Source organism: Elaeis guineensis, chromosome 4 (assembly GCF_000442705.2).
Source record: "Elaeis guineensis isolate ETL-2024a chromosome 4, EG11, whole genome shotgun sequence".
NCBI lineage: Eukaryota > Viridiplantae > Streptophyta > Magnoliopsida > Arecales > Arecaceae > Elaeis > Elaeis guineensis.
Window position 1 is genome coordinate 28,485,896 of NC_025996.2, and position 12,456 is coordinate 28,498,351.

The following is a 12,456-nucleotide window of genomic DNA, read 5'->3' on the forward strand; positions in this document are numbered from 1 at the left end:
TTCGGGTTGCAAGGGCTGAACTTTCAGCTCCACGAGTAATACGAGACAAGGATGAATGAAGAATAACTTTCTTCCAGCTCTCTTCTAGTTGGATCTCAGAGAACACTTCCCTAATAGAGGGCAGTGGCTTTCGAATCAAGATTCTTCCCTTTGTCTCATCAAATTTTTGGTTCACACCAGCCAAGAACTTATACACACTATCAGCATCTTCACCTTTTTTGTGCCTTGCACATTCCTCGGGATCCTTTTAACTCAACTGTGCGATATAGGTCCAACTCCTGCCATAGTGTTACTATCTCATTGTAGTAGGTGGTAACATCTCGATCTCCTTGTGTCGATCGTCATAGCTTTGGACTTCAACTTGAAGATTTGAGAATAATTTTTTCGATCAAAATATGTTTCCTTAACAGCATCCCAGATTTCTTTCACTATTAAGAGACATAGATAGATCTTTGCAATGGTCGGCTCTATGGAATTGAGGAGCCATGCCATAACCACTGCGTTCTCCGTCATCCAAGTCTGAAAATTGGGATAAGTTTCAGCGGGCTCTTTGACACTACCTGTTAGATATCCAAACTTGGCCCGACTTTTCACGGCCAACTTGACCGATTGTGACCATTCCAAGTAATTTGTACCATTCAGTTTTGTATGAATGGTAAGTGAAAGAGCAGATCCAACGAAATAATCTGCCCCAAGATGTGTGCCAGTGACAGTATTACTCTTCTCTCTTGTGGCTTCGGATGTGGAGTCTCCTTTGTCTTCGATTGATCCCGTCATCGCTGTCTTTACCATCTTAGATCAAGAAATATTGCTGAAACAAGATTTGATTGTAATAAAAAAAATAGATTGGAGATGATCAGTAGCAGAATAGGAATCGATAGAGGCTGGACAGCGGCTGGCTGGCGGCAAGAGAGCCTCTTTCAAGGCTTATCGGCGGTGGCAGGACATTTTTTGAGAGTGGCTGGTGGCTATGGTGGAGTAAGGCTAGGGTTGACCGGCTCTGTACCATGTGGAAAAAGGTCCTGTTGAGAAGAAGAAAAAATTGAGGAAATAATTTTAATTACAGAAGTTGTTATTCTTTCAATGTATGGGTCAAAATTTAAATACAATGAGTCACAAAAAAAAAGGTAAGTATGGCTATACAAAAATAGTAAACAACTATGCAATAAAAGATGAGAAATCATAGAAAAAATATTCAAAGATAGTACTGCTGATTGTGATAAATTATCTTGATAGATTTTCTTATTTAGATTTTTTTATTTGTTGAGATCATAGTTGACCTTTGATTGTCGAGATCTTGGTTTAATTCTATCCTTCTTTGGCTTGATTCTATGATATCATTATGATTTTTGTCTTATTTTGTTAGATTTGCTTGAGATTCGTGGGATTCTAACAATCTTCCAACAATATGTTCTAGGGTCTGGAACCCTAAAAAAGTAATAAAACGAGAGAAAACAATAATAGAAACCTATAAACAAAAAGGGAAACAAAAAAAGACCAAAAATGAATTTATTTTTGGTGAACCTTGTGCTGACCAATATGGTGCAACACTATAATGTACTTTGTCGGTGACTCAGTATGGCATTGGTGTTGAATTGACTCAAAACTTGGCTGGAATAAGGTCTGATATTGGTACTTAAAACTTTGGTTGCAACATTAGCCATTCATGGCTCGATGAGGTGAAGGGCATCAGACTGTGAAGCATGGAACCTTTTTTTTTTTTGGTTCTAGTGGTGGTTGTGTCCAATATATCTTAAATATTGAGAATAAAGAGTAGTGAAGAATTGTGAAGATTTAAACAACCAATATAGTTGCTTCAGTTGTTCCTTCGTGAAGTTAGCCGAGTCAGATTCGATCGATTGCTCCTGAGTATTATCAGTGGTTTTTGAAGAGCTTTCCTATTGGATTTCTTCTTTTGGTTAGGATGCTTATCGTGAAGGTGCCGGCAAGTCTCCCGAGTATGCCCCGGCTTCGTCACACCATAGCCATTTTTTTTCTCCTTCTATCTCCGATTTTTGGGTTGCAAGGGCTGAACTTTTAGCTCCAGGAGTAACACAAGACGAGGATGAATGAAGCATAACTTTTCTCCAGTTCTCTTCTAGTTGGATCTCAGAGAATACTTCCCTAATAAAGGGCAGTGGCTTTCGACTCAAGATTCTTTCCTTTGTCTCATCAAAGTTTTAGTTCACACCAGCCAAGAACTTATACACACTATCAGCATCTTCACCTTTTTTGTGCCTTGCACATTCCTCGGGATCCTTTTAACTCAACTGTGCGATATAGGTCCAACTCCTGCCATAGTGTTACCATCTCATTATAGTAGGTGGTAACATCTCGATCTTCTTGTGTCGATCGTCATAGCTTGGACTTCAACTCGAAGATTTGAAAATAATTTTTTCGATCAGAATATGTCTCTTTAACAGCATCCCAGATTTCTTTTGCTGTGAGAGACATAGATAGATCTTTGCAATGGTCAGCTCTATGGAATTGAGGAGCCATGCCATAACTACTGCGTTCTCCGTCATCCAAGTCTGAAAATTGGGATAAGTTTCAGCGGGCTCTTTGACACTACCTGTCAGATATCTAAACTTGGCCCGATCTTTCATGGCCAACTTGACTGATTGCGACCATTCCAAGTAATTTGTACCATTCAATTTTGTATGAATGGTAAGTGGAAGAGCAGATCCAACAAAATAATCTGCCCCAAGAAGTGTGCCAGTGATAGTATTACTCCTCTCTGTTATGGCTCCGGATGTGGAGTCTCCTTTGTCTCCGATTGATCCTGTCATCGCTGTCTTTACCATCTTAGATCAAGAAATATTGCTGAAGCAAGATTTGATTGCAATAAAAAAAATAGATTGGAGATGATCAGTAGCAGAATAGGAATCGATAGAGGCTGGACAGCGGCTGGCCGGCGGCAAGAGAGCCTCTTTCAAGGCTTATCGGCGGTGGCAGGATGTTTTTTGAGAGTGGCCGGCGGCTATGGTGGAGCAAGGCTAGGGTTGACCGGCTCTAATACCATGTGGAAAAAGGTCCTGTTGAGAAGAAGAAAAAATTTAGGAAATAATTTCAATTACAGAAGTTGTTATTCTTTCAATGTATGGGTCAAAATTTAAATACAATGAGTCACAAAAAAAAGGTAAGTATGGCTATACAAAAATAGTAAACAACTATGCAATAAAAGATGAGAAATCATAGAAAAAATATTTAAAGATAGTACTGCTAATTGTGACAAATTTTCTTGATAAATTTTTTTATTTTGATTTTCTTATTTGCTGAGATCATAGTTGATCTTTGATTGTCAAGATCTTGGCTTGATTCTATCCTTCTTAGGCTTGATTCTGTGATATCATTATGATTTTTGTCTTATTCTGTCAGATTTGCTTGAGATTTGTGGGATTCTAACAATCTTCCAACAATATGTTCTAGGGTCTGGAACCCTAAAAAAGTAATAAAACGAGAGAAAACAATAATAGAAACCTATAAACAAAAAGGGAAACAAAAAAAGACCAAAAATTAATTTATTTTTGGTGAACCTTGTGCTGACCGATATGGTGCAACACTATAATGTACTTTGTCGGTGACTCAGTATAGCACTGGTTCTGTATTGACTCAGAACTTGGCTGGAATAAAGTCTGATATTGGTACTTAAAACTTTGGTTGCAACATTAGCCATTCATGGCTCGATGAGGTGAAGGGCATCAGACTGTGAAGCATGGAACCTTTTTTTTTTTTTGGTTCTAGTGGTGGTTGTGTCCAATATATCTTAAATACTGATCCACCTTTGAGATAATTGAATATGTGTCAAAGACTTGTCGAAAGCATTTTTCTTTTATTAATATATATGGAGATATACAAATTGAATCCTTTTGGGCACATCCTATATATTCTTGGGGTTCCAGGTGAAATGGTTCTGGTTTTATAACACTTGAATCCACAATCTATTAAGGTCTTTAGATGTCATGTATGTGTCTCTCTGAGAGCGAGAGAGAGAGAACCAGAAACTTTCAATCTATGTAACACACAATTTTCTGATTGACAGATTTATATCTGAAAGCAAAATATTTATTTGTTGCCATATCAAAAACTGATTATTGCAGAAGTTGTCATTTTGGTGTGTCCATACTCCAAGAGGTGCTATACTCGTATCCTCTCTCCATATTCATGCTTCATAGACTTTGGTTCAGGAAGAAGGCATAGATAAGCCTCTAATATATATTAATTTTGAAGCTTCGCTATTTGGACATTTAGCAGGATTTGGATTCTGGCACCTGTTGTAGAGTCTGATTTGGCAAATGTTACTTATCCAAATGCACTTTGTCATTATAATTATTTTTAAAAATGTAAACTGTATCTATGAGAAATTCTAAAGAACAGTGGTAGCTTTCACTTCATTTATTTGTTTATTTATTTATTTTTTGCAGCTGATCACCTATTTCTTTCATTCCTTAGCATATTTTATATGGTAACTTCCCTTCTATTTTTGTTATTACTTGATTATTTGCTGCACTAAGTTCACATACCTGAAATTGGAAATAATTTTTGTGACATTGTGTGTGGTATCCTCATTATCCTTGAGAACTTGAGCGTCAAAAAACATTGTAAATAGGACCTTAGATAAAAGGGGTTAAGTTTATTGGTTTTATTTAAATAGAAATATCATGTAATTATATTTCGGGGAATTGCTTTCTTAATGAGAATGTTATGCAGTGAAGAGCACGTGAGATGATCATAAGTTACGATAGCTACTGAGGTTTATTCTGGTTATCTTATATGACTTTACAGGATAGAAATTACTAGTTTTGCACCAAGAAAGGATAGAATTAGGGAGAACAATTTCACCCCTGACTAACTAGGTAAAACAATGCAGGAATGCTAGAATAGATTGAAGAATTTGGAAAGTGGGGAATTTGCAGTGGGTAGGTTGAATAGAGGTACTGGAAAGGGATTTTCGACAATTGATATTGGTGGATTTGGCCTTGGATGTGAACCAATAATGTGGTAGGACCTCAAACCAGATGGCAATAATTGTTTCTATCTGTTATTATTTTGTGCATGTAGACATTTAAGCATTCGTATATATGCACAAACTCACATAAGTGAGTGTGTGTGTGTGTGTTTATGTTTGTGTCTACTTATATATGTGAAAACATCCATAATTACATGCATAAGTATATGCAAAATACTGCCATATACAAGATATATAATGTACTGCTAGATAAATAGAGAATGATTATAATATCACATATGCAGCAGTGGCTATTTTACATTTTCTTTAAAACATGTAGCTTAGTGATGTTGCTATGGCATTATGTTTTTTCATGTAGCCAATTGCTGATTTGCTGTTTGAAACTAAGTCAATACAACTAGATGATGCTGTTGATATGGCTACAAGTTTGTGGTTTCTGTTTTCCTTTTATGGCTCTTTCCAGTTAGTTTTTTGTTGTACTTAACAGATTTGGAATGCAATGCAAAATGACTTCTTGCCGAACTTCATCCTCTGCAATACTACTCAACGTTTCATCCGCTCTTCAAAGGGAGCTCGCCATGCTCCACAAAAGACAACTATTCCTAGCAGAAAGCCTTACTTCTATTGTGGTTCTCAAGTAAGATGCTTTTTGAATCTAGATTTGCTCTTATTACTATTCAAATAAATGTTGAGACCTTTTGCTAGGTATTTGACATGATGCCATTTATTGCAGGATTTGAACTTGGCATATCAAAGTCTTGCAGAACTGTACTCCGAGTTCTTCGGGATTCCTCACATGTTTGCACTTGTCCGACTTTTAGGATCCAGATCATTACCGTGGATTATTCGAGCTTTACTAGATCATATATCAAGTAAGGTGAGCTATGTAAAGACAGAAAAATTTATGGACAATGTTGGTCATTTATTGAAGGACTGATTTTTGTACATCATCTTTTATTTCTTCATAATAATGTTACAATAATGTAGTTCAATTTTTTTTTCTTTATCATGACATTCTGCACCATTTTCGTATCATCAACTGTTTTGTGTTCCAATTATAATCATTATGCAAATTCTTTGTCTCTTATAATACAATTTATTCACTTTAAGAAACTGGCATGCAGATTATATCACTACTTGGAAATAATTTTGCAACAGAAGATATTTCTCGAAGAAGAAAATCAATTATAGTGCAGTTGTAATAAATCTTTATCTTGGCTAGACTAGCCTAGCGAAATTTCTTTAGGATGGAAACATATCAGCTACCCATCTTCCATCTTATTATCTTCATATTATATGCAAACCATATCCAAGGATTTAGGTGCTGGCCATGCTGCTCTGCACACACCATGCCAGGCTAGCACTCATATCCAACATGGCACTTATTTAACCCTTTTAAAAGTATTTTTCCATCAAAAAAATTTTTAAAATCCTCTTTTTTGGTCTCAGCATGGTCTGCATGGTGCCGGTTAGGCACTTTATGTCAGAGCATGCCTACCAGCACCAACTTTTAAAACTTTTCTGTAAACATGCTTTCTTTGCATTAAAGATTATGATGCTTTCATGGATATTGATCTGCTGTCAATTCTATGCTATGCTTCTGACCAAAGTGTTTTAGCTTGCCATCTGCTCTGGGTGCTTGAACAATTGAACTTCTGTCGTTTATCCATTTGGTGAGTGTGTTGATTCCTGATGCGCGTCGTCAGGGCACCAAAAATAAACCTAATTCTAACTTACTACGTAGCTAGGGTGAATCAGGATCGTTTCACAGGGATCTCGGATAATTATTTATAATTAATAAAAGAAAGAGAGGATTGATTTTAATTAATTACTAAAAAAATAATAATTTAAGTTTAATTTACGAGAGGAAATTGAATAGGAAAGAAACCTCGGAAATTCAGAATCCACCATGTAAAACAAATTCTTTTTTCTTTTACTTTTATGTCGCAATGATGAGATTTGTAATTAAGAAGCAGCGTAACTTACCTCGGATAGGTACGAACCGTATACTTGGATTATGGCTCGTCCGTCTAGAGTATAGATTACCTTAACTCAACTACCAGTTAGAAACTCGAATTTGAAATGTAACGATTTATCTTTCCTAGTGCGTACCGTATCTGTAGATCACGGCATGTCTGTGAAAAGTATAAGTCGTACACGTCGAATCCAAACCTCTAAAGAAATAAGAAAGAATATCAAATGAGCATGAAGCATAAAACAATTCTTTATTTCATTGCATAGAAAATAAATACAAGATAAAGAAAATAAATCTGTGTTGCAGGCCTTGACTTTCCAAGTTGGAGGAGTCTAGCCTTCCATGGAACTCTTGCGCGCTGACATCCTGGGTTGAGCAGATGGATTGTTTGGAAGGTTGGAGATGGAAGAGGGGGGGCTGGTATGTGATGGATGGTGGAAGCTTTTTGGATGTTTGGAGGGTTAGGCTAGATAAAATATGGAATGTGAATGATGGGAGAAGAGACGAAGAATGGCGGTGTCCAGCATGTCCCCCCTTTCGTTCCTATGGTTTCTCTTTAAAAAAATCCAAGCCGCATCCGTATCGCGTCAAAACTTCCACACTGCATTCTCGCGTCTGTTCCGCAGTTCGCGCGTTGGTTCCGCATTCCAGATGTGTCCGTTTCGCGTTCCGCATGAGTTTATGCATTGCGCGGCTCCCTTTCTCCCATATTTATTTGAATGCTTGCAGTGTCCGGTCAGCGTCCAAGTATTTTCGTGTGAAGAAGCCATATAGCTTTTGTTGGTACAGCATGGACCACGTGGAGGAAAACTAGAAGCCAATTAAATGCTTTGTTTGGAACCAGCTCACAGCACTCACTTTACTCTTCCTTGAGTATTAAATATACCATGGGCTTTCTCATTTAATGTTATGGTTTTCACTGAAGGCTAGCTTCAAGCCTTGAACGGCATGCACCCATGTTAGCTTTGGTGGAGCGCTTTGGTACTTGAGTTTTGACTATTTGGACATATTTGGGTCTTCATTAATTTCCTGTAAAATAAATTAAATAACATCAATTCTCAACTAATTAATTTAATTCATGATATATTTAAGGTCTCTAATATATTAATTCTCATGTTTATCAATTCCCATGTACTAGAATTCTTTGTGTTTTCTTGTATTTTCCCATGGGACCCCAAAAATCCTATTAACATCTTAATAAATTAAGAGACTTATATTACTTTTCATCTGTCACCCTTACCAAGTTCATATTATGCTTCTTTTATTCAAACTAAATGCTACAGATCTGCAAAGATCTGTCCTAAGCTTTTAATCATCAAAAAGATTTTGGCATAAATGCTTACAGCTGCTTAAAATTACCATCTCAGATAACAGCAATTGTGCCTCAGATTACCGGATTACAAGAAGCATTACCTAAATCTATTGGACTACTGCCTTTTGATGGTGGTATTGCAGGTAAACTTAGTGCATAACTCATAAATGTTATGATGCACTTGAAATTTATATAGTTCTTTGCTTCATGTTTGTTATATATCATAAATTGTTCCATCTTCTGAAGATTAGCCATGTTTCTGTCATTGATATATTTTCATAAGGTTTTTTCTTGTAAACCGAATTAACTTCTAGTGGAACCATGTTTGAGAAAAAAACTGTTTGAGTTGTTGGAAAATGTGTTCATTATATCACTAAATCTTATGTGTTCACTGTATCACTAAATTTTCTCATTCTAAATCCAAAGAATGTGCCTTTGAAGGAAAACCGAAGCACATCCTAAACCCTCCACAAACTGAGATTGCTCAGGGGACCCAAATTCACCAGCTAAAAAAAAATGAAAATCTTAAATGAACTCAAATTCCTTTGACCCACTATATTTTCCATTGGAAACCGTGCGACTAATACTATGCCCAGCACCAATCTACCTTCTTTCCACCAAAGTGGTGCATGTATAATAGAGATATTTTTGAATAATATCCTGTTTCTTCCATCCCATAAGTGCCAGACTGACACAGCAATCAGCAAGCTTCCTTTCCACTCAAACTCCCCTTTTGCAACTGTATTCTCCATTCCTCCCCAAAATATATCTAACCTGACGATTCAAAGTACAAGCAATTGTTAAGGGTAAAACCAACACATAAGCTGATAGTTCAATCTCTCATATTTATGGCCTATTTTTTACCCCGTATTTAGCACTCTGTAAAAGATAAACCTTTCACTCTCTCTTTCTTAAATCTATCTTACTCAATGCAAGTAGATGCTTGATTGCCTACATTTTTCATGGATATTATAAACTTTTCTTATCCATGACGGCATATCCTCTCTCAACAAGATGCCACTATTAGTCATTCTGAGCAGCAAGAATCAAACTTACGCAATTCAAGTGAGGCATTTTAGGGTCAGCATGGTAATCTGAACAAATATTCGTCCATAGGTATCCTGTGGTAGCATATTGAAGTGATCCGATTGGGGTGAAGGTAGAAGTGCCTTAGACTTGGTCAAGTCGAATCTATATAGAATAGGATAACCGAGAATTAGATGAATGGTGAAGGTAGGGTCTAGGGCCTCTAGGCGTTCTTTTCTTTCATTATGGATTAATAAAACTGAGTAAAAAGCCCCTGTTTGTACTAGTGAGGTCCACCCTTACCTAATCCTTGTCGAATTCCTTTTCCAGTTAAAAGAGGTTACAACTTTTTCAAATGGACAAATCATGAAGAAACTAAATTCCTCTTGGAACTAGATCTTGATTCCTACATCAACTTTGTCCTCAGCTGCTTCGCCTACTTCATAGATTTAGAGATATTTGGTGATTCCTACATCAATTGGATCCCTTGATCACTACGTGGGCCAAACCTTTAAGGGTGGATGCGGTGTGGTAGATCTCAAAAATTGCCCAAAATCAGAAGGAGCACCTTAGTCAAATTTGTACATGCAAGTAATGTCCTTCAAATATTTTGATGTGTAAGTTGGCTTCTAATGTGATGAATCTTGCTCCTGAACCCTATCTAGACCTAACCATGGTGACCAAAGTAGTCCATATCAAGTCTAATGATCCTCTTGGATCGTAAAGGTAGTGAACTTTTTAAATAGAATTACGAATAAGAGACATTCATAGTGGTATTTTAATCGTGGGAGTGGCACTGGCATTCTGGTTATTAAAATTCACAAAATTCCATTCATATGTTAAAAAAACATGATAATAAGAACTTTGTATTGAATGTCAGATGGAGTGGCTTTATTACATAATGAAATCACTAAGATTGGCTTGTGAAAAGTATCCCTGTTTTATATATTCTAAGTTTATTAGGGCTAATCAAACTCCTTTTACCTAAGTTCCTCATTAATTGCTTGTACCTTTTTCCATGGATACAAGCATATGGAATTCAGATTAGCATGGCCATCTGCGATTCTAAGCCTCACATGGATTTACATTTTGTATTGTTCCAACCAGATATGGTAGTATCATCAGTGTTCCAAGTGTGTGCACACATTGCTTTTTTCATCATCACATTCCAGTAATGTTAGTCTCCCAATGCTTACATCAGTCCACAACAATATCTCATAGTCTCTTCAAATATGCCAAATAACAGTATTCACAATGATGAAGGTCAAAAATTTTCTACTAATGTGGATCTTAATCTTCACAAATTCTCATGTTAATTTGTTTCATTGCTACTATTGTTGTTGTCTTGTATGTTCTGAGTAGTTGCAAGTTGATTACTTGATAAGTACACTAGGACAGCAACTATTGCATGTTGATTACTTGAAATCTCTCGCTACATTCAAATTTGAACTTGATTTGTCTTTTTTCCTCTCCACATCAATTTTGTCCATTGATTTTTGACAAAATTTCTGTTACATTTTTTTATTGACTACAGGCTGCCAAAAGATTATTCATGAACAGCTGACCTGGGGAGCAAAATCAGATCTCAAAACAGAAGTTCTTCATGGTCTGAAGGAAATCGGTAGTGCATTGTATTGGATGAGCCTTCTGGACATTGTCCTGGTGAGAATGTTAGCATGCTCGATTAGACAATAGACATTTTGGCTTTATGGAAACTAAGATGTTCTGCAACATACTGATACTGATCTTGTTTGTTTCTTATTACAATACTAATTAAAATGACTTGAAGTCACAAAATATAGCTTTTGTATACAGGTCAGATGTCTTTCTAATTTTTCACCAGCTAATTTTTAGTTTTAGCTTAAATTTGATTCAATGGTCCTTTTTTTTTCATTTTTATACTGGTAAATCACTTTGTCTACTCATATAATCATTAATTCAAATACTTGCATGCTTGATACCATTTTAATATTTATTTGGCCAATATACAATGACCACTTAGGATTGAGATAAATTAATCTGTTTAATTTGGTCTGTAGTTGTTGATTCATTGATATAATATATTTGAATGAGGGAGCATTAACTCCTACATATATGTTAATGGAGGAAGGTACAGAATGAAGAAACGCAGAAAGCCAAAACTTTCATGAGAAAGGTGATATATGTTTCTTGATGAGTGCATGATTATTACTGCACAAGCAGCTGCAGTTCAGTGTCTTGTGGAGTAACTCTCTCCAGGAGAGGTGCCTTTTGTTTTTTATCCGCAAAATGCTATATTTAGATCTTAGCAGCTAAATATTTTTGCATCATTGAAACTGATGGAAAGAATTGTGCCTGATGATAGCTGGATCTTCGAGGAAATTTCAGCTAGCTCATAGGTAGATAGTTGCTTGTCTGATGTCGGGGGAAGGGACATGCTTCCAAGATTTGAAAATATTGGTCAGTAAAGTATGTACCCTTGATACATACTGTACCCAGTGATACAAGGAGGCTTAATTTTTGGCAAGTTCCACCTGAGCTACACCAGAACCACTTGAACCAACACTTCATCAAGTGGTTTGATAGTGGATTGACTTGAACTCGCCCTGAACCAAGCAGGATCGCCTGGTACCACTCAGGATGAATCAAAAAGCCCCTTTTGCAATCATTCTCCACCATTCAAAGGATTAAAGTGAGGGAGAAGGGAGACTGCCTCAGGAGATTGGCTTGTGGAATTGAATCTTGCTTTTGAATTTTTGGGACCAGAAAATCATTTTTGCTAAGTAAATCTTTCTTCTCTCCTTTTCTATTTCATAAAAAATGTGAGAGGAACATTGTGTTTAGTTGAGAGAAAAAAAAAATCACAGCCAGATTTTTTCCAAATCAGGATTTAATGTTGTTTGATATTATTTGCTCTTGCATTAGAGCATGAGTCAGGGATCAAAACAAAAGATATTTGAGGTTTGGGTTGAACGCCAAATCTACAACTGTATGGTGCAAATACCTGGAAAAAAAAAACTGTACTAAGGGCATAATGGCGGTATCTCTCTGTACACGTCGATACCCTTTATTGGGCAAATCTTCGATGGGGCATGTACTATAGCTACCCCTGGTTGGTATGCCCCATACTTCAATGTTATGAACCTTGGATATTGTGAAAGGCTTAGTCAATTTATGTTAACTGAGACTTCAGAA

At 36.5% G+C, this 12,456-nt stretch overlaps 1 protein-coding gene across 1 annotated transcript in view; it reads left to right on the forward strand.

The window, feature by feature from the left end:
* LOC105043128 (protein PIR) overlaps positions 1 to 12,456 on the forward strand; it is a 134,552-nt gene that overhangs the window by 112,608 nt on the left and 9,488 nt on the right. The window contains exons 23-26 of the mRNA XM_010920544.4: positions 5,457 to 5,606; positions 5,703 to 5,846; positions 8,312 to 8,399; positions 10,817 to 10,944. Of these exons, the coding sequence (XP_010918846.1) occupies positions 5,457 to 5,606; positions 5,703 to 5,846; positions 8,312 to 8,399; positions 10,817 to 10,944 (510 nt within the window). The remainder of the gene's footprint in view (positions 1 to 5,456; positions 5,607 to 5,702; positions 5,847 to 8,311; positions 8,400 to 10,816; positions 10,945 to 12,456) is intronic.